This window comes from Lynx rufus, unplaced genomic scaffold, assembly GCF_022079265.1.
Source record: "Lynx rufus isolate CCGP_SWC_20201006 ecotype Redwood Valley unplaced genomic scaffold, mLynRuf1.p SCAF_1, whole genome shotgun sequence".
Lineage (NCBI taxonomy): Eukaryota > Metazoa > Chordata > Mammalia > Carnivora > Felidae > Lynx > Lynx rufus.
Genome location: NW_025814823.1, coordinates 239,113,122 through 239,139,906, shown reverse-complemented (window position 1 = coordinate 239,139,906; position 26,785 = coordinate 239,113,122). Strand labels below are relative to the sequence as shown.

General features: G+C 63.9%; 1 protein-coding gene across 1 annotated transcript; it reads left to right on the top strand.

Annotated features, from left to right (window-relative positions):
* The first annotated feature begins 10,333 nt into the window (after positions 1-10,333).
* On the top strand, positions 10,334-26,612 carry SLC6A19 (solute carrier family 6 member 19). Its single transcript, XM_047094353.1, has 12 exons — positions 10,334-10,632; positions 16,417-16,557; positions 18,590-18,727; positions 19,754-19,935; positions 20,227-20,337; positions 20,501-20,613; positions 21,740-21,868; positions 21,970-22,126; positions 23,752-23,956; positions 24,045-24,204; positions 26,064-26,226; positions 26,409-26,612. Exons 1-12 carry the CDS (start codon positions 10,431-10,433, stop codon positions 26,610-26,612), a joined length of 1,905 nt encoding a protein of 634 aa, XP_046950309.1. The 5' UTR covers positions 10,334-10,430.
* Positions 26,613-26,785: the final 173 nt, after the last annotated feature.

The window sequence follows — 26,785 nt, the reverse complement described above, 5'->3', positions numbered from 1 at the left end:
CCCGCCGGGCTCCGGGTGCGTTCTGCCGCTTGGTGCCTTGCGCACAGCCAGCCCTGGTCCCCGGAGAAACGGTGCTGAACGCGCTCCCCACCCCCACCTACATTCCTGAACGTGCACCTGTTCACAGCAAGGCTGCCCCACAAGCTCACCCTGCCTGTCAAAGGTCCACACGAGGAGCCCGAAGCCAAATGTCCTTTTAGTGACCGACGTGCTCACGCGCGGCTGCCCTGCTCCCCGGAAACCAGCTGGCTTGCGCCCTGGTGCCCTGCCGAAGCCTCCGTGGTCAGCTCGAGAGCACAGATGCACTGACGTGTGGGCTCGGGGCACCCCTCCCACAGGCAGAGCCCCTGGACCTACTCTGTGTCATCTGCGTGCACCTAAGGGTCCGCAGTGGGGAGGGAGTCGGGGGCAGCCCCAGGGCCGGGTCCCTCAGGCCCTGAGGAGGGATCTGGAACATCACTGAGCGGTGGGAGTGCGGGAAGGCACTGGGGGTGCTCTGGACTGAGCCTGGGTGGGGGGGGGGGGCGGGAGGATTGGGGAGAAGGGGCCTGAACTGGGAACTGGGATGGTGCCTTGCGGGGTGCTGCGGGGGGACCCCCATAAGGCCGCAGGTGCAAAGGTGGGGTTCCTGGACTCCTTCTGCCACAGCTTGGGAACTCTCCCCAGGGACACTGGGTGGGGACTGGGGCACAGTGCCTCTGGAAAAGTACCAGCCCAGAGTCCACTGAGAAGTCATTCTCCCAGGTTGATGGTTAATCGAGTGCGTCCCCTTGAAAACAATTTGACCGGGTTCTGGGAATGCCCACAGCGGGGAGGACCTAGTGACAGCGTGTGGGCAGGACTGCCCTCTGCCCCCACAGGCCCTGGGGCCAGGTGGACAGATGTGAGGACCCCCCTACATGTCAGGGCCCCCTGGAGCCCAAGGCCCACTGTCCTCTGACTTTCTCTGGGCTCCTGCTCTGGGGTCTGGGCTTTTTCACCAACCACCCCACCCCCACCCCCAGCCCTCGATGGGCCCTGGATCCCCCAGGGGGGAAGGGTGCCACCCTGGGGAGAGGCTGGTGGAACCTCGTGGGGGGCTGGGGACAGGCAGGGGTTGCCGTCAGAGGGGCCTGGTGGCAGCAGCAGGGAGGAAAGGAGCCAGGGGTCGGTCTCCGCTCGGCCTCCAGCCTAGGAGGACTTCATGTGCCCAGGACTCCGTTTCCCCCACCCTGCCACCCTCCTGCCGAGGTCTGTGTGAGGGGAGCAGGGGAGCAGGGGTGTGGCACTGGGGGCACCCATTCCCGGCCCCTCCCCATCCTCTCACGTCATCCCACACGGAGGCAAAGTGTCCTCTCTGAGCCTCACTTGAAGTTCCAGAAACTGCTCCAAGGCATGACTGGAACCCCCAGACCTACTGTAACGTCCCTCCTTGAAGTTTGGGCTCGGCCGTCGGTGGCCTCCCCAGTCCTGCTCGCGGATCGCGCCCCTGGCAGACACTGCCTTCCTCGGCGGCGTCCAGTCTTCCGGAAACCAGCTCCTGGGCCCAGTGACCACACAGGGTAGACGTGGGAGCAGGATGGCCAGGCAGCCCCCCGTCTGCCCTCTCCACAGCCCCGGTCTCCGCTGCCCGCTGCCTCCTGGCCCCGCACACGGGTGCTGCCCCAGACTATCCGACGGTCTGATTTCCCCCTCCCTGGGCCCTGGGCCCTCACACGGCGCTGTCCTGCAGGCCGGGCTCCCTCCCGGGCCCCTCTGGATTCCTGGGCTGCCCTCACCTGGCTGGACCTTCACCTGCATCTGTGTCTCCTGCGGTCCTCAAGCCGACACTGTCCTCCTCCCGGGCACTGATCCCATCAAGAGCTCCAGCTGGGACGCCCTTGGGATTTCTATGTCCACAGGTGGGAAGCCCACCCTCCCGGCCTCTGGGCGCTTCTCACTGAGGGACAGCGTCTCCCCCAAGAGTCTGGCTCGGGGACGCCAGCCCGTGGAGGTTGCTGACAGCCCAGGGGGCTTGGGGGCCATCTCGACCGGGAGGTGGGGAGAGAGGTCCGGAGAGGCCCATCCCAGAACCCGATCACGTGGGGAGGAGGGACGGAGGCCCAAACACATGAGGGGCCAGACAACTACCCAGAGGCCCTCACTCCAGAAAAAGGGGGCCTTGCAGTTTATAACGGACATTTTCAAATAGCTAAAGAAACACACGAAGAAATAAATAGTATAGCCAGGAATCGGACACACAAACCAATACTGTAAGATACCAACTCCTACTCGTTGAATCGGCAAAAATTAAAACGATACCCACTGCTTCCAAGGCATCGCGTGAAGCGGACGCTCCTGCTTCGAGATCTTTCCAGAAAGCAGTTTTCATAGTCTTCTATGTAGAAAAATGTGTCCCCGAAGTCAAAAGATGGGGAAAAGGGTATTTAAACAAAGATGTTTAGTGCAGCGATATTTGCAATATATAAAACCCAGAACGACATAACTGCCCAGCGGTAGAGAAACAGGTAACGAAGGGTCCCAGCACAGGCCCCGCGCGCCGTGGGGTTTTATGGGGCGGGACGAGCACCGTACGGTAAGCACAGACCCCCATTGTGAGTACGTGTGTCAGAACGTATAGGTGGCTGGGGTGCACGCGCACATCTATCAGAAGAAAATGCTGTCGTGGGATTTACCCACACCCCGTGCCCGGTGAGGTAACGAACACCCTTTACTCAGCTCCTTTCTGCATTTGCCAACTAGGTTACAAAAACGTGTTACTTTTGTGATCACGAAAGTTATAGAAGTAGAAATGTGCCCAATTACTACTCATTGGACAAAACTACCCCAGACCCTCCATCCAACCCCATGTCTGCTTTCCCAGCTGCACGATATGCTGGGGAGGCTGTGCCTGGGCCCTGGGCCTCCCGGGGAGGCTCCCCGCCCCCCACCGCCCCCACCAGGGCCGCTCTTATCACAGCAAAGGCAGAATCGGGGCATCCCTCCCAGCCTATCTGGGGGGATGTCCTCAAAGACCCAGGTCAGTAACAACCGTTTCTCTTGATAACTCGCAGTAAACAAACAGGCAGGGATGGGACTCCAGGTGACTCTGGCCTCCCTCTGGGCCAGGGTGAGTGACAGCTGCACTGTAGGGGGGTGGGCAACTGCTCCAGTGAGCACAGCCCGTGGGCACAGAGCCTCCTGCCAATGCGTGCCATCACCTTGGGCACCTGCTGGTGCCGGGCAGCAGGACAGAGGGACACCAACTCTCCGTCTGTCTCCATCTCTCCCCCCTCTGCCTCCTCAGCCCCCTGCCCCTGCAGAGACAGTGCTCCCCCTTCCCCTGGGAAGGCAGAGGCACAGGAAAGACAGATAACAGATCAGAGGCGACTCCGTGGGGGTGAAGATAACCCTTGGAGTCCAGGAATGGGGGGGCGGGGAGGCAGGGAAGCATCAAACATCCCATCCCGTGACTTGTGATGACTCAGTAACTCGGCTCAGGCTCCTTCGTGAAAACAAACCACCCCGTGTAAGACAAAGGTTAATGACTTTGGTGATCACGGGACAGCCCAGGGCCCGCCCTCACCTGCTGTGGCCGGTCCTCAGCTCCAGGGAACAGCAGAAGCCAGCAGAAGCTGGGCGTGTGTCACAAGCAACCAATCCCCTCCCCCCCCACCATGCCAGGGGCCCCAGGGCTTCAGGGTGACATCCTGTCCTTAAAGCCCTGGGGGAGGGACGTCCCAGGGCGGTGCCCCTCCCCTTGGCTTCCTGCCAGCACGCAGAGGCCTCCACCCATTCTCCATGATTTCAAAGGGGGGTATCCTCCTTCCCCGAAGACTAAGGTGTAAAATATCTAATGCCGAACGTGTGGCCTGTTGAAATAAAATCCGGCACACCAAACCACAAAGTTGATCAAGGATCAAATCCACTTTGTAATGGCTTCCACAGCTGTCTGGTCCCTGTCAGCCACACGTTTTGTTTGTTTGTTTGTTTAACGTTTATTTATTTTTGAGACAGAGAGAGACAGAGCAAGAACGGGGGAGGATCACAGAGAGAGGGAGACACAGAATCCGAAACAGGCTCCGGGCTCTGAGCTGTCAGCACAGAGCCCGACGCGGGGCTCGAACCCACGGACTGTGAGATCATGACCTGAGCTGAAGTCGGATGCTCGACAGACTGAGCCACCCAGGTGCCCTCACAGGTTCTTAAACTTATGAAACTAGCAAAGATTTCTGAGTGAAAATTTCTATTGTTAGTGACAATGCAGTGAGCAGGCCAGCATGTGACTCACCGGCCCTGGTCCCCTGGTTCCGCACAGCCGGCTGCCTGGTGGGGGGGGGGGGGGGGACTCCGATTGTGGATTGACTCCCACGGTCCAGGAACAGTTGTAAAAACCACAAACTAACCTGGCTAAACCGAACCCGGCGACCGAACGATTGTGCGCCAGGGACAGTGGCGTTACTCTAAGAATGCAAGACTGTTTCGCGGGGCAAGGTCAAGGCGTGTAATTGCCACATCGAGAGGATGAAGGGCGGCAAGTTGGTAACCCTCTTGCAAACGTAGGAAGGCGTTTCATAGAGTTGACACCCGTTCACAATCACTGGTAAAGCTGCTGCTGGGAGAAGGAAGGCCAGTGGGTGTTTGTGCAGAAGTCCCCGCCGTCCTTGACGGGCCCAGGGGTGACGGCGGGAGCGTGGCTCGCACCGCGTGTGCCCGCGTCGTGCCCGACGAGCTGTCATGAGGCAAGAACAATGAAAGGCAAAAGGATGAAAAACCGTCGTTTCCATCGGTGTGATTTTGTGTTGAAGTTATCTGTAAAAATCAAAGATCACAAGTCCTAGAACCGGATTTCCATGGGAGGGGAGGCCGTCGGGAGGCAAACGCTGAGAAGCCACGCGGTTCACAGCAGCGCACACACACCCCGGACCGGATCTCGCGACAGGCCTTCAGGACCTCCACCCCCAAGCCACGGAGCTTCCAGAGGAGGAGGAGGCCTGGATTCCCGGAGGGACCTGCTCCTTTGCGGGAGGAGAGCCTGCTGCTCCTTGGGCCCATGGCCTCCATCCGAGGGCCGGCAGGCGCCCAGCACCGCTGCAAATCCGGCAGGTTCTCCGTGGGGGTGGCTCGCTGTGGACGTGTGAGCCACGTGTGGACGTGTGAGCAGAGCACGTCCAGGAAGGAGAGCAGAGGGGGACACGCTTTTCCAGGCGCCCTCGCTATAAGGCCACACAAGTAAGACGTGTGCCCTCGACAAAACGTGCAGAGGAGCTGAGGGAACAGCAGAGTTGGGGAGACAGGAGAGACGTAAGAGACAAGAGACAGGAGAAGGGAGAGATGGGAGACGGGGCAGCACCAGGAGTGTGGGCCGAGCGGCCCTGCGGAAGGCGGGGAGGCCACGTCTAAACAGCCCCGGGGTAAACCCCTCTGGAGAACCCACTGCCCTGGAAACAATTCGAGGGGGGGCACTTAGTCTCAGGCAAAACCCCACTGCTTCCAGAATAAAGCGTGAGGGCATCTTCACCATCGATCGTGTGGGCAGGGAGCAGGGAGACGCCAGGGACAGCGAGGCCAGGCCAGCGGCTGCGTGGGGAGGAAGCTCGCGGCACACATGTTCCGGAATGTTTCAAGCCGCCCTGCAGGTTGACGGGAAGGGGCAGAGCCTCCAGAGACAAGGACACTTGAGCAGGCATCTCAGAGGGAGGGAAGGAAGGGACAGCCCACCAGAGCTGAGCCCCCTGTGCGGTTCTCTTGGGGGTGGGGGCGCTGGGGTTCTGGAATGTTCTATGCCTTTGTCTGGGTGACTGTTACCCGGATGTGCCTGCTTTATGGAAGGTCATCAACCCATAAGACAGTAACAAACACACGTACGTACAAATACATTTATTTCGGGGAAAATGGACACCGCGGGGATGAGCCACATTCGGGAAATTTGCTATAATCACGGAAGGTACTCTCAACACACTGAATACTTCTCGTGTTCCACATCAAACATGGCATCGGAAAGAAAAATTTAATAGAAGGTGAAAAAAATGAAATGAGTGAAATTGTACATTGTTTAAAATTTTTTTAATTTAATAAAAGGAAAATAAAAATCGTGCACAGACGGTATAATTTCAGGCAGTGAGGGTGCATGTGTCACTCACACACGTGCACACTTATCCAGGTGACCCTCGGCCCTTGTGCACAGACCCTGCAGTAGAGATCCCGTGTGCAACTTTTGGCTTCTGGAAACTTCCCTCCTCGCAGTGTCCTGCGGCCTGGAAGCCTGACCGATGACACAAGCAGCGGATGGACACGTGTCCTGTGATTTACGTGTCCCCTGTCCCCTGTTCGTACAACAGAGCAGACCAGCCGAGTTAGGAGAACACGTTCATCGTCCTGTCCCGCGTCTATCAGGACCCGGAGTGGCCCGGGGCAGCTGGTGGGCCGTGGGGGGTCCTGGGGTCCACGGGACAAGGGGAGGGGACGCTTAGCTCATCCGCCGTGGGGGGCTGAAAACGCTCAGAGGCCTTTACCTTCTTTTGTAAAAGAAGTTGTTGGGCAAACGTGGGGGAGGGGCCGCGGTCTGAGGTGGGGAGGGGGGGCGGGAGGGGCTCCACTTCGGGGTCCTCGCCGGCCCCACGACAAACCTCCGTTTGCTCACAACGCGCCCTCATTTTTGTTGGGCTTCGAGGGAGGTGTCCACCCCATGCAGCTGAGGGTGGGGCCGTCACTTTTCAGGCCCCGGGACCCGGCACCCGGACAGGGGTCAGGAGGTGGGGATGCTTTTAGCGCCTCAGTCTGTTTCCAACCACGACCGTAGTAAAAGCAAAGGCTCATCTAGTCGGTTCACCTGTTCACCGGAACTGCCTGGCACTTCCTGCCACGAAGACCACTGAGCGTGGCTGCGGGGCTCCCGTGGCCCCTGGGCAAGCGAAGCTGGGGACGGAGGCCCAGGTGCCTATCCGGCCACCTCCCTGGATGCACCCATCTGGGGACAGCCGCGGGACCCCTTCATCTGGCCAACCGTGAGAGCCCAGGATTCGGGCCTTCGGGGGAAGAGAGAAGAAAAGCAGTTAGAGAAATAGCAGGATGAACCGCACCTCAGAAGGAAATGATGCCACCAACCAGGGAAGGAAAGCAGAGAGGGGAGCAGAGGGGCGGGCAACGGGCAGCCCTGCGTGCTCACGTCGCCACTTGACCATGGGGGACCGCGGCCTGGTGGACCCGCAGGGAGCCGGGCAGTGGGGGCATCCAGAGCGCCAAGGCCCTGGGGCAGATGTGGGCCCGGTGGGCTGCAGTGGAGGGACAGGGTCGGGGTCAAGGCGGGTCGGGTGGGACTCCTGGCACTGAGACCCTTGGCCTTAGAGTGCAGGAGCTGATTCTAGGGGGGCAGGAGAGGGCGGGGGGGGCAGGAGGGGGAAAGAGGGGGCAGGAGGGAGTGGGGTGGGGACAGGAGGGGGCGGGGGGGCAGGAGTGGCAGGAGGGGGCAGGGGGAGTGGGGGGAGGCAAGGGAGCACGAGGGCCCGCAGGCTCATGGGGGCTGTGGCAGAGCCCCCCCACCTCCTGCTGGGTCTATGTCTGTGCCCCGCATTCCACACCCCAATTCCGGCCCCCCACCTAGGAGGGCAGAGCCCGGAGAGCCCGTGGGTGGCACCCGGGCACCCGGCCTCGGGGGCACTCCGCTGCACCCCAGGGCAGGGCAGAAAGTACTGCTTTGCTGTGGGGCCCAAGCAAGCTCTGGGGCCTGGCTGGAGCCTCTGTCCCTGTTGTGGGGACCCTGGTTGCTCAGGCCTAGCTCTCAGGCACCTGGCCTTCTCTCGCCCACGTACACTTTCCAGATATTTTCCCGGCAGATAGCCGCGGAGTTGGCTACCGCGATCACGTTTTACAGACGGGGAAGCTGGGGCTCAGAGCCCCGAGACCTGATCTGGGGCCGAGGCTCGGTTGCAGGGGTGGGGGCCTTGGCCGCCACAGGGAAGGCGGTCCGGGTCTGGGTTCCTGTGGAAGCTTCCGGAGAGAGCTGCCCGGAGGAAGCCCTAGGTACACCCCCCAGGGGGGCCTGTGGTGGGGCGGGGACCCTCCCCCACACCAGGGCTCCTGTGGGGAGGGGCCCCCACTCCGGACACACCCAGGACAGAGCCCTGGGCTGCTCCCCACCTCAGCCCAGACTCCTCTCCCTCCTCGCCCTCGCCCTCGGGGTCCAGGTAGCACCTCCGCCCTGTGTCCAGACCGTCCGCCATCCCCGTCCCCACCCCTTGGACCTGGGCCAGCCTGGGGCACCTCTTTCCTCCCTGTTTCTCTGTTCCTCTGTCTCTGGTCTCTCCCTCTGTCTCTCTGTCTCTCCCTCTGTCTTTGTCTCTGTTCCTGTGCCTCTCCGTGTCTCTCCCTCTGTCTCTGTCTCTCCCTCTGTCTCTGTCTCTCCCTTGGCCTTTGTCTCTGTTCCTGTGCCTCTCCCTCTGTCTCTGTCCCTCTGTCCCTGTCTCCGTCTCTCCCTCTGTCTCTGTCTCCCCTTCTGTCCGTCTCTCCCTCTGTCTCTGTCTCCCCTTCTGTCCATCTCTCCCTCTGTCTCTGTCTCTCCCTCTGTCTCTGTCTCTCCCTCTGTCTTTGTCTCTGTTCCTGTGCCTCTCCCTCTGTCTCTGTCCCTCTGTCCCTCTGTCCCTGTCTCTCCCTCTGTCTCTGTCTCCCCTTCTGTCCATCTCTCCCTCTGTCTCTGTCTCTCCCTCTGTCTCTGTCTCTGTTTCTGTGTCTCTCCCTCTGTTTCTCCTCTGTCTCTGTCCCTCGTCTCTGTCTTTCTGTCTCTGTCTCCCCTTCTGTTCCTCTGTCTCTCCCTCTGTCTCTGTCACTTCCTCTATCTCTGTTCCTGTGTCTCTCCCTCTGTTTCTGTCCCTCTGTCCCTGTCTCCATCTCTCCCTCTGTCTGTCTCCCCTTCTGTCCCTCTGTCTCTCCGTCTCTGTCTCTGCGGTGGCATCTGTCTGCCTGTCCTGCTCTCGTCTCAGGAACCAGATGCACCTAAATTCTAACCTGATTCCTCCCTTCCGGCCTCCACCCTTCCCCAGGCCCCCTGTCCTAAGGGCAAAGGTCGGGCTCCTGACTCACCCCTCCCGAGTGACCCTCACCTGCCTTCCCTGGATTGTTCCTCGAATGTCAGCATGAACCAGTCAAGTGGGGTGGGGTCGGGGTCAGGCAGCCCCGGGCCGGAAGGGACGTTATTGTCCAGTGGAGCGGGTCACTGGGGAGACAGATAAGCAAAGGACTCCCAGCCACAGAGCCCATCCCTCTGGGAAGGACCAGGTGGGAGTGGAGGCCGGTCAACAGGGCCATCAGAGAGGGCTCTGCACCCAGCCGACCCCGCAGGCCAGTGAAGGGAGCTCCCGAGGGAACGGCCCCTAGGGGGCTGGGTGTGGCCTGGTCAGTGACCCCAGGAAAAGTGGCAGCGGGCCAGAAGGATTGCCAGGTGCAGATCGCTGGTGGGCACGCCCCCACCCACACTAACTTTGTCCCAAACTCTGCTCTGCCTTCAGGATGGGCTTGGCCGTCATAACCTTCAGGTGGGGTTCTTCCCTTGCTCTCCCAGGCTAGAGGCCAGGCTGGGCTGGAGGGCACCCGGGGCCAGAGGGCACCAGGTGGAGGCTACGACACTCTCTGCGTGTGCCGCGGGCCCCCCAAGCCTCCCTGCTTGACCGCAGCGGAACCCCGTTTCCCACTGCCGTCCCCCCACCCCTCTCGGGGCCGCCCCATGCCCGGCGTTGGGTAGGAGGACAGAAATCCCGCAGCTGCCCGGAGAGGCTGGGGGACAGCCGGGTGAAGACCCGGGGAGCCGAGCGCCCCGGGGGCTGCTGTGGGTCCCAGGGGCCCACCTACAGGCACCCCGCATCTGAAGGGGCTTCGGTACCCAGATGCCAGCGGGGACCCAAAGCTCCCTGGGAGGCTGGTTAGAGCCTGGTGCTCGGGGCCCGGAGGGGTCCAGGCAGCTCCAAACTCCGAGTGAGCAGGGCAGTGGGCTGCTCCCAGGGCCCAGGTCCACCTCGCGGCCCTGGACGGGGTGGGGCGGGGCAGGGACGGCCCCGCACATAGCCTGCTGGCAGAGAGAGCCGGGGAGAGGGAGGGCCGCCCCACCTCCTCCTGCCACTGGGGAGCGTGGCGGTGAGCCGAGCATCCCAGGGTCTGGAGAGCAGCGGTGTCCTGCAGGGAGGGGGGGGACCCCAGCCTCGGGAGCACCCCGGGGGCGGGGGCGGGAGCCTTGGCGGCGGCTGCGTTTGCTCAGTGGGAGGGGCCGGCCAGCGCCTGTGGGGCAGTCCCGAGGGTCTGCGGCGCCTCCACAGATAAGGCATTAACAGTTGGGGCGGACTCACCTCCAGATCTGCTGACGCCAGGTGCTCGGGGCGAGGTGCCAAAGGTTCCCTATAAAGTGCTGGGGCTCTGGGCCTGCGGCCACTCGCCCTCTGGCTCCCGACCCGCCTGGGCCACCAGGGACCGGCCCTGCGACCACCATGGTGAGGCTCGTGTTGCCCAACCCGGGCCTGGAGGACCGGATCCCGTCCCTGGACCAGCTGGAGAGCATCGAGGCCAAGGAGGCCGGCTCCCGGCCCCAGTGGGACAACAAGGCCCAGTACATGCTCACCTGCGTGGGCTTCTGCGTGGGCCTGGGCAACGTGTGGCGCTTCCCCTACCTGTGCCAGAGCCACGGCGGAGGTGAGCCCCGGGCTGGAAGGGGGTCCGCCTGTGAACCACGGGATGGGGCCCCGGACCGAGGAGCCCACTCGCAGGGAGGGGGAGGAGGCCCCGGGGGCCGTGGTCACACACGCCGCCCCCCTGGAGTGCCACCTGCCTCCCCTGTGGATTCAGCCTCCACGTCCGCAGCGGGGGCAGGGCTGGGCAGGGTTGCAGGGCGGTCCGGGCCCCCACAGCGCTCTGCTCTTGGCTCGTGGGGCCGGCGAGGGATGTCTCCCGCCCGGACCCGCACGTCCGAGCGTCTGTGTGCGTCCTCGAAGAGCACACCTGACCTGGGTGTGAGGGGTCTGAGGGGAACCGGCCATTCCTCTGGATGGAGCCCCCTCTCTGAGAGCGGGAGGGGCAGCGGGGGACAGCCCTTCGCAGGGCCACCACGCGGGCACCGCACTCCTGCCTGGACAGAGGAGGGAGCTGGGCCGGGAGCGGGCGACCCACAGAAGGACCCCCTGACCTCAGGCCGCCCTGCCACCCCCAGGGCCTTGGAGGGCCTTGCCTGGACCGCAGGGGTCTCCTTCCACAGGCCGAGGCTGCCCCTCTCCCTCTCCCCCAGCCCTGTGGCGCCGGCTCTGTGCCCTCACCATCGTCGCTTCACCCGCCTCCGGTCCCTGGGGGAGAAAGGGACGGGACCCCCATGAGTCCGTGGCCGGGCCCTGGGCCCAGGGAGGGGTGCCGCGGCCCTGGGGAACCCTGGGCTGGGGCTGAGCTGTAAACAAGGAGGGGTCTGGGGCAGGGGCAGGGGCAGGTGCTCACTGGGGAGACGGGCTTGCAGAGCGGACGGGGCGCCCCAGTGGTGTGTTTGCGGGGCTGTTTGCTTCTTACTCTGAAGCACCCGCAGGCTCTCACCTGGGCTTTGTGATCTAAAAGCATCCCCGGGAAAGGCAGAAGTGCCCGTTCCTGGGTCAGCCTCAGGGGCCCTGAATTTCCCAGGGTTGAGCTTCCCAAGGTCTGGGAGGGTGTGTCTCACAGACCCCTGGTCCAGCTTCCGACTCCGGAAGCGGAAGCGGAGGCGGAAGCGGAAGCGGCAGCCACAGCACCGGGGAGCCGGAGGGAGGAGGGGCCCCAGCAGTGCAGCCTCCGACGTCCGTCCGTGAGCCTGCCTCCCAGCTGCCTCTGGGGCCGCTGCCCCTTCCTTCTGTGACTTCCCGCTCACGTGCTCCCCAGGGCCACCCTAAGAGAGGGTCCCAGCCTGCTCCTGCTCACTTGTAACTGGGAGCCCAGCACCCCGCAGATCTCCTGCCCCCTGCACAGGGAAGGGGGCTGGCTGCACCCCTGCACTGTGGTCCTGGCGCTGTATTCACCCGCGGGAACCGTGCCCCCAGACCCTGCAGACTGACGGGGCTGTCCCCTAGTCAGCCCGGGGAGCGGAGGCCTGCCCTGCGCCCCCACGGCGAGGTTCCACGCTGGCGGCGGGGCTGGGGGTCCGACCTCTGAGCTCTGGGACCCTCCGTGGCTCACGCTCTGTCCCGTCCAGGCCACCCACGCCCACCGGGAGGCCGGCAGCGGAGCCCAGGAGGCGGAGGGCCGCAGGGAGGTGGCCGCAGCCAGTGACCCTCCGCGCGACGCCTCCCACGCCTGCGGCCCCAGCTGTAAGGGGTGGGGGGGTGGCGTGACTTGAGGGAGCTGGTTCCGTGAAGACGTAACGCTTCCAACTACTTCCAGGACTTTTGGGTAATTTGCAAAGTACGACAAATATTCATTTACTTTATTTTTAACTTTATATTTTGGGGGAAAAAAAGTCAGAAAAGTAGACAAAACGACATCCCAGACCCTGATTTCGATTCAGTCGACAACGTTCTGCTGTATCCGCTGTGGCCGCGGCGGTGCGCACGCACGCACCCACCCGACACTCCTGCGCGCACACATCCCGCACTGACGCACATGCCCACACACCCGCGCGCGCACGCACCCACGCTCTCAATGCGTGCACACCGCACGCACCTACACATGCGCGCGGCCCACACCCACGCGTGTGCACACACGCCCCCGCACATCCGCGCAACACCCACACGACACGCGCGCGCACGGTAGGCACCCACACACACATTCACACGCCCGTGCACCCACACACGCACGTATGCATGCATGCACACACCCACTCACCCACGCGCGCGTGCACCCACGCGCAGTGCCCCCTCTGGCGCACGGCGTTAGGAGACTGTGTGGTCACTCGAAAGGTCCCCAACGCTGGGTCTCTCTGACTGGGGTCCCCGGGGCAGCGCTGTGAGGGGCGCAGGTGCAGGTGGTTCCCGGGTGGGCTGTGTCCTCCTCCTGCACCACCTCAGGGGGCTGTGTTTGGCTAGTGCTCGTCCCACCTCAGTGGGAGTTGGGCACCGGGCTCTGCGCTCGCCTGCAAGTGACACAGCTCCACGAGCCCCTGAAGGGCAGGTTTATCCCCACATCACATGGTGGGGTGGCACACAGCCACCCCACGCCCTGACCCAGAGCAGGCACGGGGCTCGCGCCCTCACAGGGAAGCTTCCTGGGGCCGGAGAGAGCGTCGGAGGGGGGTGGGGTGGGAATAGGATGCAAATGGCATTAGGGTGGGACTAGGGTGGGACTGGGGTGGGACTGGGGTGGGTATGGGAAGGTGCTGCAGGGTTTGTGGGTCACGCTGACCTAGGAGGAAACCCGTGTGTGGACGTGGGCCTGGGCCGGGGCGCTGGGCAGGGGCACATGAGCCGAGCCCAGAGCTGGCATCAGGAACTCCTCCAAGGGTCCCTGTCTGTCCCCTCCCCCAGAGTCCCTGCTGCCACATGTCAGACGCGTCTCCAGGTGCACTTCTCTTTAGGAGTTTCCTCCTCTGTGAGCTCAGATAGTATCGCCCTCTGTGCCTTGGGGTGACCCCGTGCTGTCCTCCCGGGCCTGGAAAGGACCTGGGCACGGGCTCTAAGGGGCAGGTCCCAGGGGCAGGGAGGGCAGAACTGCTGGCCCAAGATGGCTCTCTGGCGTTTGGGTGATTTCTGGAGAGTTCAGTCTGGTCTGGACTGTGGACGGAAGGCGGGAAGGCCCGGGGGTGGGGGTGTGGGGGGCAGCAATCCATATCTGCCTTCAGGATGACAGTGACAGGGATGGAGGGGAGGGACCCTGGGGGTGACAGTGAAAGGGCTGGCGGGGAGGGACCCTGGGGGAGGCAGGCAGTGTCCTGGGAGGCTGGTCCCCCACCCGCACATCTGTCGCCATCGCCTACGGGAGCCTGGGGAAATGATGCCAGTTTCCCGGGACCAGTTCCGTGATGAGTGCCACCCACATCCCACAAAGCCCCTGGCGGCCTGTTGAGAGTATGGTTACCCCTCAGGACTAACACAACTGGGCCTCCCGTGGGTCTCCAGACTCCCCGCCCTGTTTCCCGGTTCCTTAGAACGCAAGCCGTGCTTCCGCACCAGCGGGTCTGTCCCCCTTGGGTGCCGTCCACCCCTCCCCCGTGCAGCGGGCTGCCTCTGCGTGTGTGTGCACGCGTGTCCACCGGTGCGGAAGCCTGGGCAGCACAGGGACGCCCGTCTCCAGGGACCTTTGGAACCACATCGGGCGCCACGGTGCCTGCTGGCCGCTCTCCCTCCTCTGCCCTTCCCTGCTTCCTCCACCTTTACCCACGGGAAGGAAAGAAGTAGCTGGGTTTAAAAAAAAAAAAAAAAAGCCACGTATCCCCCAGGGCCTAACATGTAAAGAGCTCTTGGCCTTGCTGGAGAACATTCTCATCCCTGGAAAGAGCACGGGGCCGAGGGGCTGCTCCAGGGGCACAGACGGCTCATTTTGGGGGTGGAGTGGGCATGTGCCTGACCTCTCCCCCCTTCACCTGCTGGCTGTGCCCACCGGGGCGGAGCCTCACACTCAGGGGAGCCGCCCGCCTGGAGGACCTTGTGTGAGGGAGGGCGCCATGAGAACCGAGGTGGCTTCCTGGAGGAGGGGCTATCCAAATGGGGTTTTCCAGGATGAATAGGAGTTTCCTGATGGGGATGGAGGGACCGGAAGGCTGGTGGGTGAAAGTGGCCTCACGAGAAAAGGGGAGATTGAAGGACATGCTGGAGCCTTGTCCCCAAATGGACTTGTTTTCTTGGTAATTTTGCTCAGAGATTTTTTCTTTCTTTTATTTAAAAAAAAATGTTTATTTTTTTTTTAATTTTTTTTTCCAACGTTTATTTATTTCTAAGACAGAGAGAGACAGAGCATGAACGGGGGAGGGGCAGAGAGAGAGGGAGACACAGAATCGGAAACAGGCTCCAGGCTCCGAGCCATCAGCCCAGAGCCCGACGCGGGGCTCGAACTCCCGGACCGCGAGATCGTGACCTGGCTGAAGTCGGACGCTCAACCGACTGTGCCACCCAGGCGCCCCAAAAAATGTTTATTTTTGAGAGAGATAGAGCATGCGAGGTGGCGGGAGGACAGAAGGAGAGGGGGGCAGGGTATCCAAAGTGGGCTCTGTGCTGACAGCAGCGAGCCTGACGCAGGACTCGAACTCACAGTGAGATCGTGGCCCGAGCTGATGTTGGACTTTTGACCGGCCGAGCTCCCAGGCGCCCGCTTAGAGATTCAAATCAAGCCCCTAAGAAAACGTTGGAGAGGCAGCTCTTTTATTTTATCTTAACCCTCACGGACACGGTGACACGGTGACCCAGTGAGCAGGTCCTGGTGGGGTGTAGGTGGCCCCTTCCCGTGAGCCTGTGGCCGGGGCTGGGCCCCCAGACCCAAGGGGATCCAGCTGGTGGGTCTTCCGTTCCCCGTGCCCGTCCTCACTCTTTGATTTTCTGTCATTGTCACCTTGAGGGCCACATCCCCAGTCGTGGCCCATGCCCCTTGCTGTCCTGGAATTTTGACCTCGGCATCCGAAGGGGCCTGTCCCTGGAGCCCCGCGTTGGGAGGGAGGCCACTCAGGCAGTCCAGCACGCAGACCGAGGATGGCCCACTGCGGGGTGGGAGCGCCACTGGGCTCCGCGCGGGGGGCGGGGGGGCTGTCCCTCCCAACACAAGGGCCCCCGCAGAGGAGAAAGAGGCAGGGAGCGAACCCAGGGCAGAGGGGGTATAGGCTGATGCTGGCAGAGATGGCCCAGGAGAGGGACCGAATGCTCGCCCCTCCCCCGCCCCCCGCCGAACGCACCAGTCAGTCCTGAAGCCATCGGTGTGTCCAGACCCTCGTCAGCAGTCCCTACAGCGCAGCTGCGACCTGGCCCGAAGTCCACGCTCTGCTGACCTCGGCTGTGCTGGTCTCTGCTAGGTCGCGCTCGGCCTGAGGAGGGAGTGGCCCAGGGGCCCCGAGCCTGCCGCCTTCACTAATTTCCTGTCTCAACCTGCCGTCCTGCGCTGAGCCAGCCTGGTCCTGGTGCCCCCAGTCCCGGGGGTCCCTGCATCCCCTCATGTGGTCGCGGCTCCGGGTCAGGGCCCTCGAGGCCCTCAGTGTTCCCCAGCTAGCCTCCCGAGGCTCAGATCAAGGACCCCGGCGTGCACTCCCCCCGGGTCGGTGTCTGAACCCTCCGCTCCCGTGACCTCTCCCCTCTGACCCTCGCACCCGGCTCCCCCCGGCACGCGGACGCCTCCGCTGATTCTGGGGGCTGCCGTCACGGCCCACGGACGCCACCGTCGGGAGGTGGCGCGTGGTGGCTCCCTGCGCGGCGGTGCTCGTGGCCTTTTGGTCGGGAACCTCCCAAGTTTGTGTCTCTGCAGGTGCTTCCTACAAACGCCTGAGTCGCCAGGGGTGGCCCGTCGCCCTCCCGTGAGCCGTCCTCTGACACGCTGTCGCTTCTGCCCACACAGGGGCCTTCATGATCCCGTTCCTCATCCTGCTGGTCGTGGAGGGCATCCCCCTGCTGCACCTGGAGTTCGCCATCGGGCAGAGGCTGCGGAAGGGGAGTGTGGGCGTCTGGAGCTCCATCCACCCGGCCCTGAAGGGCGTAGGTGCGCCGCCGGGCTCTGCCGGGTCCCGGGTCCCGTATTGGCAGCAGGCGCCCCTCCTTCCTTCCCCGCCTTCACTGCCTGATTTCAGGGAGAGGAGGGGCCCAGCGCTTGGGCCCCGCCCCCCGGGCCTTCGCAGACCCCTCCTTACAAGCTCAGGTCAGGGCCTGGGTCACTGCTGGCCGCCAGGGGCCAGCGGGGCAGCGGACACCATCCCGAGTCCCCAGGCGCCCAGCGGGTTGGAGTGTGTAGACGCACGGGGAGAGTAGAGACCCCGCCCCTGCCGACTCCCTGCCCTGATCAGGGCTCGGCAGTGGCTGATGGCCCGGAGGTGGGCTGACTGCTGAGGCCACACTCTTGCTCTCCAAGTTTCCTCCGTCCACTCCTTACGGTCAGCAAGGAGGTTCCTCCCCAGCAGTGACACCTCAACCGGCACTGACCCCTCGGCCGGCACTGACCTCTCACCCGGCACTGACCCTCACCCCAGCACTGACCCCTCGCCCGGCAGTGACCCCTCGCCCACCAGTGACCCCTCAGCCTGCACTGACCTCTCACCCGGCACTAACCCCTCACCCCAGCACTGACCCTCACCCGGCAGTGAACCCTCACCCACAGTAACCCCTCCCCCGGCACTGACACCTCGCCTGGCACTGACCCCTCGCCCGGCACTGACCCCTCACCCCAGCACTGACCTCTCAGCCGGCACTGACCCCTCGGCTGGCACTGACCCTTCGCCCCAGCACTGACCCCTAAGCCAGCAGTGACCCCTTGCCCGGCACTGACCCCTCACCCAGCACTGACCCCTCGGCCGGCACTGACCCCTCATGTAGCAGTGACCCCTCGCCCAGCACTGACCCCTCGCCCAGCAGTGACCCCTCGCCCGGCACTGACCCCTCACCCAACAGTGACCCCTCGCCCGGCACTGACCCCTCACCCAGCAGTGACCCCTCGCCCGGCACTGACCCCTCACCCCAGCACTGATTCCTCACCCAGCAGTGACCCCTCACCCAGCACTAACCCCTAAGCCAGCAGTGACCCCTTGCCCGGCACTGACCCCTCACCCAGCAGTGACCCCTCGCCCGGCACTGACCCCTCATGTAGCAGTGACCCCTCGCCCAGCAGTGACCCCTCGCCCACCAGTGACCCCTCAGCCAACACTGACCTCTCACCCGGCACTGACCCCTCACCCCAGCACTGAGCCCTCTCCCGGCAGTGACCCCTCGCCCGGCAGTGACCCCTCGCCCGGCACTGACCCCTCACCCCAGCACTGACCCCTCAGCCGGCACTGACCCCTCGGCTGGCACTGACCCCTCGCCCCAGCATTGACCCCTCGCCCGGCACTGAACCCTCACCCCAGCACTGACACCTCAGCCGGCACTGACCCCTCGGCTGGCACTGACCCCTCGCCCCAGCATTGACCCCTCGCCCGGCACTGAACCCTCACCCCAGCACTGACACCTTACCCAGCAGTGACCCCTCACCCGGCACTAACCCCTCACCCAGCAGTGACCCCTCGCCCGGCACTGACCCCTCACCCAGCAGTGACCCCTCGCCCGGCATTGACCCCTCACCCCAGCACTGATTCCTCACCCAGCACTGACCCCTCACCCGGCACTAACCCCTAAGCCAGCAGTGACCCCTTGCCCGGCACTGATCCCTTGCCCAGCAGTGACCCCTCGCCCGGCACTGACCCCTCACCCAACAGTGACCCCTCACCCGGCACTGACCCCTCACCCAGCAATGACCCCTCGCCCGGCACTGACCCCTCACCCCAGCACTGATTCCTCACCCAGCAGTGACCCCTCACCCGGCACTAACCCCTAAGCCAGCAGTGACCCCTCGCCCGGCACTGACCCCTCACCCAGCAGTGACCCCTCGCCTGGCACTGACCCCTCACCCAACAGTGACCCCTCACCCGGCACTGACCCCTCACCCAACAGTGACCCCTCACCCGGCACTGATCCCTCACCCCAGCACTGACACCTCACCCAGCAGTGACCCCCACTCCTGAGCAGTGACGGTCTGGTCCCTCCAGGCATCGCGTCCATGTTCGTGTCCTTCATGGTGGGCCTCTACTACAACACCATCATCGCCTGGGTCATGTGGTACTTCTTCAACTCCTTCCAGGACCCCCTGCCCTGGAGTGAGTGTCCGCTCAACGCCAACAGGACAGGTGAGCCCTGGGCAGGGCCGGGGAACTGGGGAGCTGCCACTAGCAGGGTGGGGAGGCCGCACCTTTGATCACGCGGGCTGACCGTCCACGGACACTCGCCCTCTGATTTTCCAGATTTTGGATGCCTGGAGCTCAGGTCGGGCAAAACCCAGGGCACACTTAAGGCAACAGAGCATTAAAAGAAGGGCACGTTGCAGGAGAAAAGCCCTTAAAAATGGTGGCTTCTCCGTCAGGAGGGGCGGTGTGGCCCAGGAAGGGGGTGCTGCCCATCCGCCTGGGCCTTGCAGCGAGGACAGCCGTGCATGGGGTTCTGAGTTGCCGGTGGGGTGTGTGTGGGGTGTCCCGGAAGCCACTCCCCGACATTGTTGGGACGGCGTCGTGAGCCCTCCCCGGGCCAAGCCTGTGGGGTTCTTGTCTGCCTGCAGCAGGGACAAGAGGGAGAGGGCAGGCAGTCAAGGCCCGGGTGCACACCCCACACATGCACACGTGTGTGGGTGTGCATATGCGCATGTACACATAGGTCTGCGTGCACGTGCACACATGCATGCATGGGAGGTGTGTTTACGTGCAGGTACACTCGTGTGCACATATTTGTGTGAATGTGCACCGTGTGTGGGTGCATATGCATATGTGGGTGTGCATGTGAGGGTGTGGGTGTGCGGGTGTACGCGTGCATGTGTAGGCGTGCGTTTGTGGGTACGCCTGTGCATGTGTATGCGCGTATGTGCGGGTGTGGGTGTGCATGCGTGGGTGTGCGGGTGTGGGTGTACATGTGTGGGCATGCGGGTGTGTGGGTGTGCGGGTGTGTGTGCATGGGTGTGTGGGTGTGCGTGTGCGCATGTGCGCGTGTATGGGTGTGTGTGCGGGTGTGCGTGTGTGGGTGTGCACGGGCACATACAACGTCCCCGCTGTCAATGTCTCAAAAACACGACCTGTGTTTCTCGTGGCTCGGGCCCCGGTCCCCCTGTTCCCCACCTTGGCTCGCACCCCGTGCCCGCTCTGATGTGTGTGAGTGCCCGCCCCCAGGCTACGTGGAGGAGTGCGCGCGCAGCTCCTCCGTGGACTATTTCTGGTACCGGGAGACCCTCAACATCTCCACCTCCATCAGCGACTCCGGCTCCGTGCAGTGGTGGGTCCTGCTCTGCCTGACCTGTGCCTGGAGCGTGCTCTACGTGTGCACCATCCGCGGCATCGAGACCACCGGCAAGGTGCCCGCGGGGCTGGGGGGCGCCCGTGTACCTTCAGCCGCTGTGAGGGTCGTGACCCCTCCCCCCCACCGCTGTCTGGGCGGGGCCTCTGCTGCCCACGTGCTCAGGAAGCCGTGGGACCCAAGGTATCCCCAGTCGGGAGGCACCAGATGGTCACAGTCACGCAGAACGCTGGGAAGTGGAGGGCCGGGCACACCTCCCTGCCTGGAGTCTGGGGGCCAGGGGCACCCGGGAGGGCGTCCTAACCCGCAGCCCTCTCTTCCCACCCCCCTGCACCTGCCCCGCCCACAGGCCGTGTACGTCACCTCAACGCTGCCCTACGTCGTCCTGACCATCTTTCTCATCCGGGGTCTGACACTGAAGGGAGCCACCAATGGTATCGTGTTTCTCTTCACACCCAACGTGAGTCCCCTGAGGTCCGCTCAGAGGCAGGGGGTGGCCCGGCTGGGGGCGTCAGGGGCCCATCAGCTCAAGTACAGCTGTGTGGACAGAGGGTGGCCGCCACCGGGCCGTGTGTCAGCCAACACCTTGGGAGTGAGGCTGAGGGGTCTCTGTCCTGCTACAGGTCACAGAGCTGGCCAACCCGGTCACCTGGCTGGACGCGGGGGCTCAGGTCTTCTACTCCTTCTCGCTGGCCTTCGGGGGTCTCATCTCCTTCTCCAGCTACAACTCTGTGCAGTGAGTGTGGGCGGGCCTCCCTACCAAGGGCGGGGGCGGCGGGTACAGGGACCTGGGTCCCAGCAGTGGGGGTGGCCACAGGGTGCATAGAGGCGGGCTGGTGACTCCAGAGGGATTTCACCAGGGGGGTCCCTCCAGTGAGGCCCGTTTACGACCCAGCCTCCCCTTGGCGCCTCGGTCTCCGTGACCCTGAGCCCTGGTGTTCAACCCCCCTCGCCCCCAGGCACCCAGGACCCCCAGGGGCGCCCGTCCCTGCAGCCCAGCCCAGGCCGACACCCACACGGCAGGGGCCCAAACCCCCAGGGTCTCCAGGACCATCGGGTTGGGACCAGTGGTCCAGCAGAGAGCCGAGCGAGCCTCGGGAGCAGACGCGGAGGGGGAGGGGTCATGGTGCTGGGCGGGAGGGACAGGACACGCTCCCCCCCCCCCCCCGCCCCGGGCCGTTCGCCCGCTGGGCTCCCACGTTCCCAGGGTCGTGCCACTGCCGCCTCCAGGCCCCGCAGATGCCGCCCGCCCCAGGGAGCCCCGTGCCCCCTCCCCTGAACCAGCCACCGCCTCTTGGGCTGTTTCGAGGGCACGGACACCCGGGAGCCGTCCTCTGCGTCTGGTTTCCGTCACCGCACCATGTCCTTGGGGTCCGGCCCTGCTGCAGCCTGTGTCGGGGCGTGCTTCCTCCCACGACCGAGCCACGCCCGGTGTGTGGATGGGCACGCTGTGTTCACCCAGCCGTCCCGTGGCGGGTCCGATTTTTCCACACCCTCGCCAACACCTTATTATCCCACTTTCTGATGCCGGCCATCAGAAGCATCTGGAAGGAGGGTGTTGGCATCAGCGGGTGGGGGTGGGAGGTCAGGGGCCATGTTCTGGGCCCTCCGGGCTGCAGGGGGGCTTTGGGCGTCCAGGGGGAGTTGGGGGTCCTGGCCAAGCCCAGCACCTCGAAGCCTCACGACCCAGGGGAGTAGGGATTTGAACCCGGGGTCTCCAGGACTGGCGGCTATGGGGGCGTGGGGAAGTGGCAGAAGGGCAGAGCGGGGTCGGGACGCAGCTGCGCCGTCTTCGCTGAGCGCCGACACGGGCCGGGCGGGCGTCCCCGGCCGTCAGTGACCAGCCCGTGCTCTCGCTGCAGCAACAACTGTGAGAGGGACTCGGTGATCGTGTCGGTCATCAACGGCTTCACGTCCGTGTACGCGGCCACCGTGGTCTACTCCATCATCGGCTTCCGTGCCACCGAGCGCTTCGACGACTGCTTCAACACGTAGGTGGCTCGCCCGCCCTGAGGAGCTTGCAAACTGCCTCCAGGGAGCCCCCCCCCCCCCCCCCCGCCCCGGGCCTGCAGCCAGCCTGGTTCTCTTCCAGGAACATCCTGACGCTTATCAACGGCTTCGACCTGCCCGAGGGCAACGTGACGCAGGAGAACTTCGCGGAGGTGCAGCAGTGGTTCAATGCCACGGAGCCCGAGGCCTACGCGAAACTGCATTTCCAGACCTGCGACATGAACTCCTTCCTCTCGGAGGTCGGTGCCTTGGGTGGCGCCCCTGCGGTTCGGGCTCTGGGGGCAGGGGGCGGGCGCCGAGCTTCCCCTGCGAGCCCGGGGCCCACGGGCCCGGCCTCCTCCAGTGCCTCACGTCAAACACGTGAAAACACCCCGTGGGCTACTTTTACTATAGTTCCTCCTACAAAAACGCCAGTGTCCTTATAACCGTCCCGCAACCTCGCCTGATTGGCATATGTCACTCGGGGAGGCTGACGCATCTTAGTACAGCTGCAAATCTGCTCTGCTCTGCCACTGCCTTTGAACTCCAGTCTTATTTTCTTTCTCTTTGATTAAAGACGTGTTTTTAATATCTTCTTTTTGGGAGAGCGCAAGGTAGGAAGGGGCAGAGAGAGGGGGACGGAGGATCCAAAGCAAGCTCTGCACGGATAGGCTGTCTGCACAGAGTGTGACGCGGGGTTCGAATTCACAAACTGCGAGATCATGGCCCGAGCCGAGGTCGACGCTCAACTGACCGGGCCACCTGGGCGCCCCTCTAAGTCTAGTTTTAATGATGAGTAAGGTTTCCATATCGTTAAGGTTTATGAGCCCGAATTTATCAGTTTTAATTCTGCAATTTTCTTATTTGGAGCCGCACGGTATTTGGGGGCATGCCACATGCCGCCAGGGCCCTGGCCACGAGTTTTCCATCAGCAGTGGGTCCCCGCCGCCCCATCCCCATCCCCAGGCCACCAGGCTGCTGCGTCTGCCTCTGGTTTTGCTGCAGTCTGTGCCCCGAGGCTGGCTGGGCTCGCCCGGTCATCCTGAGTTTCCTCGCATGGGCGCACCGCTGCCCTTCGTTACCACGTCCTCCCGAAGTCCTGGCTCGCCCCGCAGGGCGGAGCTGGTGTGTGGAGGGCAGCGGCACGTTTTCCACAGACTCATGTAGATGCCGTGAAGTTACTTTGGGGTCCCTGACTTCTGAGTGGGTCCCCGGGACCGGAGCCCGTGACCTGCAGGGAACACGGGGGCCCCGGGCTCCCGACTTAGCCTCTCAGCCCCACCAGGAACACCCGCTGCCTGGAGGGACGAGCCAAGGCAGAGGTCTCACTGACCCACGTGGGGCCAAAGGCAGGGGCACGGGGTCAGCCGGGGTGCCACGCGGAGCCCTGGCACTTCTGCGTCCGCAAGCCCGTCGGCGCGCACAGCCTGGGCCACTGTTCATAGCCCTAGGGCGTCTGTTCGGGACGCGTGCTCAGGCTAGTAAAGTCATCCTGAGCTCTGACCCAGCTGTGTGGGGAGCGGCTCAGGAAGCGTCCTGTGGGGTGACACCTGTCAGCGAGCAGACGGTCTGCCGTGCCTGCCACATGTCTGTCTGGGCCGCGTGGGGCCCTGACTGCTGCCAAGCAGTGCCACCCGCTTCCTGGTGTTTGAACTCAGTCAGCTTTTAAAAATGCAGTTGGGCCCAAGAGATAAGTTCTGGTGGTTTTCCCGGGTGGCTGAAATCAGCGCTTTCCTTGTGCGGGGGGCGGAGGAGGGGTGCTCAGCAGGTGCAGGGACGGGGAAGGACAGGGGCCCTCGGGGGGGCTCAGCAGGTGCAGGGTCAGGCAAGGACAGGGGCCCTCGGGAGGGCGTGTGCCTTGCTGATGGAGCTGCCCACCCTGCAGGGCGTGGAGGGCACGGGGCTGGCCTTCATCGTCTTCACGGAGGCCATCACCAAAATGCCTGTGTCCCCGCTGTGGTCCGTCCTCTTCTTCATCATGCTCTTCTGCCTGGGCCTGTCGTCCATGTTTGGCAACATGGAGGGCGTGGTCGTGCCCCTGCAGGACCTCAAGATCATCCCCGAAAAGTGGCCCAAAGAGCTGCTCACAGGTATGTGGGGCCGGGACAGCCTCCAGGCTGCAGCCTCGGCCGGGGCGCGGTGCCTGGGTCCGCAGCGGCCGTGTTCTCTGTCCCGAAGGCCTCATCTGCCTGGGGACGTACCTGATCGCGTTCATCTTCACGCTGAACTCGGGCCAGTACTGGCTGTCCCTGCTGGACAGTTACGCCGGTTCCATCCCGCTGCTCATCATCGCCTTCTGCGAGATGTTTGCCGTGGTCTACGTGTACGGTGTGGACAGGTAGGAGGGAGGCAGGAAGTTCCCGTGCTTGGGGCAATGGGAGACGGGCGTGTGTGACGCGGGGCCGAGCGTGCATGTCCCTGGAGAGCGCGCGGGGCATGGGTCGGCGGGGCCGTGGGCAGAGGAGACGGGCCGCCCGGAGCCGTGTGAACTTCCAGCCGTGGGTGCTTCCAGACCCAGCACGGATGAGCACTGATAGGCCACGCAGTCTTGGGGGTGGGAGAGAGGAATCGGCGACCACCCGGAAACAGACCCCTCCGGTCTGACCATGCGATTGAAAATTCCTAACTGAGGGGCGCCTGGGTGGCTCAGTCGGTTGAGCGGCCGACTTCGGCTCAGGTCATGATCTCATGGTCCGTGGGTTCGAGCCCCGCATTGGGCTCTGTGCTGACAGCTCAGAGCCTGGAGCCTGTTTCGGATTCTGTGTCTCCCTCTCTCTCTGCCCCTCCCCCGTTCATGCTCTGTCTCAAATATGAATAAACGTAAAAAAAAAAAAAAATTAAAAAAAAAAAAAGAAAATTCCTAACTGAGGACGAGGACAGCTGTGCCACATGGAGGCGAAGCACTGTCGTGTCTCACAGGCCGCGAAGCCTGAACTACATGAGACGCGGGCGCAGGTGGACCAGGAGGGGCTGAGTAGCCGCGGGGCCGGGGCGCGAGCAGCAGAAGTGAGAGCTGGACACGGCCGGGGCAGGGCGCTCGCCGTGGGGAGCAAGGCTTCCCTGTGGGGCCCCGGGGCTGCCGGCCCGGGAGGGGGGTGCCGTGTGCTTCACTACAACTAGGGGCGCGTGGCCAGGGGAGCTCCGTGGCGCGGGTGCTCTGGGCCTTTCTAGGGGAGACGGTGCCACGCAGCCAGACGGAGCCCCAGGTGAAGAGAGGTGGTGAGTGGGCCTGTCAGTGGTCTGCTCGGCCGGACGCTCAGGGCATCACGCCCCGCTCGGAGGTGAGCCGGGGCCCAGAACGAGGCCGAGGTGCCCTCGCCAGGGGCCGGGCTCCCCAGGGCCTCAGAGACCGCCGGCCGGTGTCCAGCACCAGTGCGCACGCACGAGCCCTGGGAGGCGCGCCGATGTCGGGATGCAGCCTCTGTACCCGCGAGAGCTTGCCCGTGCTGGGACATAACACGCTTCGAACCAGCCCGGGGGCCACCGAGGAACGTGCCCCGCGCTCACTGCTCTAGCAGACTCGGGGAAGAGAGTTGTGATGCAGGCCCGTGACCGAGTGAATGAGGGCACGGCCATCTGTGAGCGCCCCGGGACGGCGCGGAGCCGGACGCTCGTGGGGGTCGCTGCACGACACACGGGGGGACGGACCGGCACAGAGGAAATGCACCACGGCCTCCCTGGCCCTGCTGGGTCCAGCCTGGGGCTGAGGCCTGGGCAGCGGTACCTTCCCAGAAATGTCCTCTGGATTCTCTGTGTCCTGGGCAGCTCGTGGCCACGCTCCGTGGGCACCATGCTCATTTCTGCGGAATGCAGGCTCTGGTGCAGAAGGCAGTCCGGCCCAGGGCGGGGGTGGGGGGGGTGGGGGCTGTCCAGCCGTGGAGTCGCCGCCCTGCAGGGAGGCTGGGACGGGACGGCCTCCCAGCCTGCCCTTCGTCCCCGGAGCTCTAACCCTGCTCAGCGAGGCCTGCCGGGACCCCCACGTGGCGAGTCTGCGGGCTGGAGCCCTGGGCGGTGGCGCCTTGGGCCTCCAGAGGCTAGTCCCTGAGGTGGCAGGTCTCTGTGCACAGGGACGGCCGGGACTCCGGTCAGAGGAAAGGCCAGGCTGTGGCTGCAGACAGGCCAGCCGCCCTCGGCCTTGAGGGGACCGTAGGCCTGACCGTGTCCCGGTGACAGCTTTCTTCCCACCTCCGTGTCCAGGTTCAACAGGGACATCGAGTTCATGATTGGCCACAAGCCCAACATCTTCTGGCAAGTCACGTGGAGGGTGGTCAGTCCACTGCTTATGCTGGTCATTTTCCTGTTCTTCTTTGTGGTCAAGGTCAATGAGGAGCTGATCTACAGCGTCTGGGACCCTGCCTATGTGAGCCGAGGGGCTGCAGCGGAGGGGGCAGTGGGGGTCTTGCTCCCTGTGGGGTTGGGAGCCCAGGGTGCCCCTCCCCTCTGCCACGAGGGCCGGGAGGTGCCCTACGGGGGGAAGGGCGTGTACCCTGTAGGAGACCTTGCTGGCTGTACACGCGGCTGTCACCCCTGCTCTCTCCCCAGGAGGAGTTTCCTAAATCCCAGAAGGTCACGTACCCAGGCTGGGTGTATGCTGTGGTGGTCATCGTGGCTGGGGTGCCCTGCCTGGCCATCCCTGGCTTCGCCATCTACAAGCTCATCAGGAACCACTGCCAGAGACGGGGGGACCGCCAGGGGCTGGTCAGCAGGGTGTCCACGACCTCCATCAATGGGGACCTGAAGTACTAAACGGCCTGGCCCAGGGCGTGTGGCCGTCGGAGTGAGGGGGGAGTCCAGGCCACACACTTGAAAGTGTGTGCGTGTGTGTGTATATACACGTGTGGGTGTGTATGTGTGCACGGATGAGTGTATGCATGTGCATACTGTGTGTACATGTGTGTGCACGCACAGGCACACGTGGA

Bases quoted from the DNA above. Each gene is read 5' to 3' on its own strand.
- SLC6A19 (XM_047094353.1), top strand. From the start codon at position 10,431: ATGGTGAGGCTCGTGTTGCCCAACCCGGGCCTGGAGGACCGGATCCCG. The intron at 10,633-16,416 runs GTGAGCCCCGGG...CTGCCCACACAG, and splicing joins GTGCCAGAGCCACGGCGGAG to GGGCCTTCATGATCCCGTTC. The intron at 20,338-20,500 runs GTGAGTCCCCTG...GTCCTGCTACAG, and splicing joins TGTTTCTCTTCACACCCAAC to GTCACAGAGCTGGCCAACCC.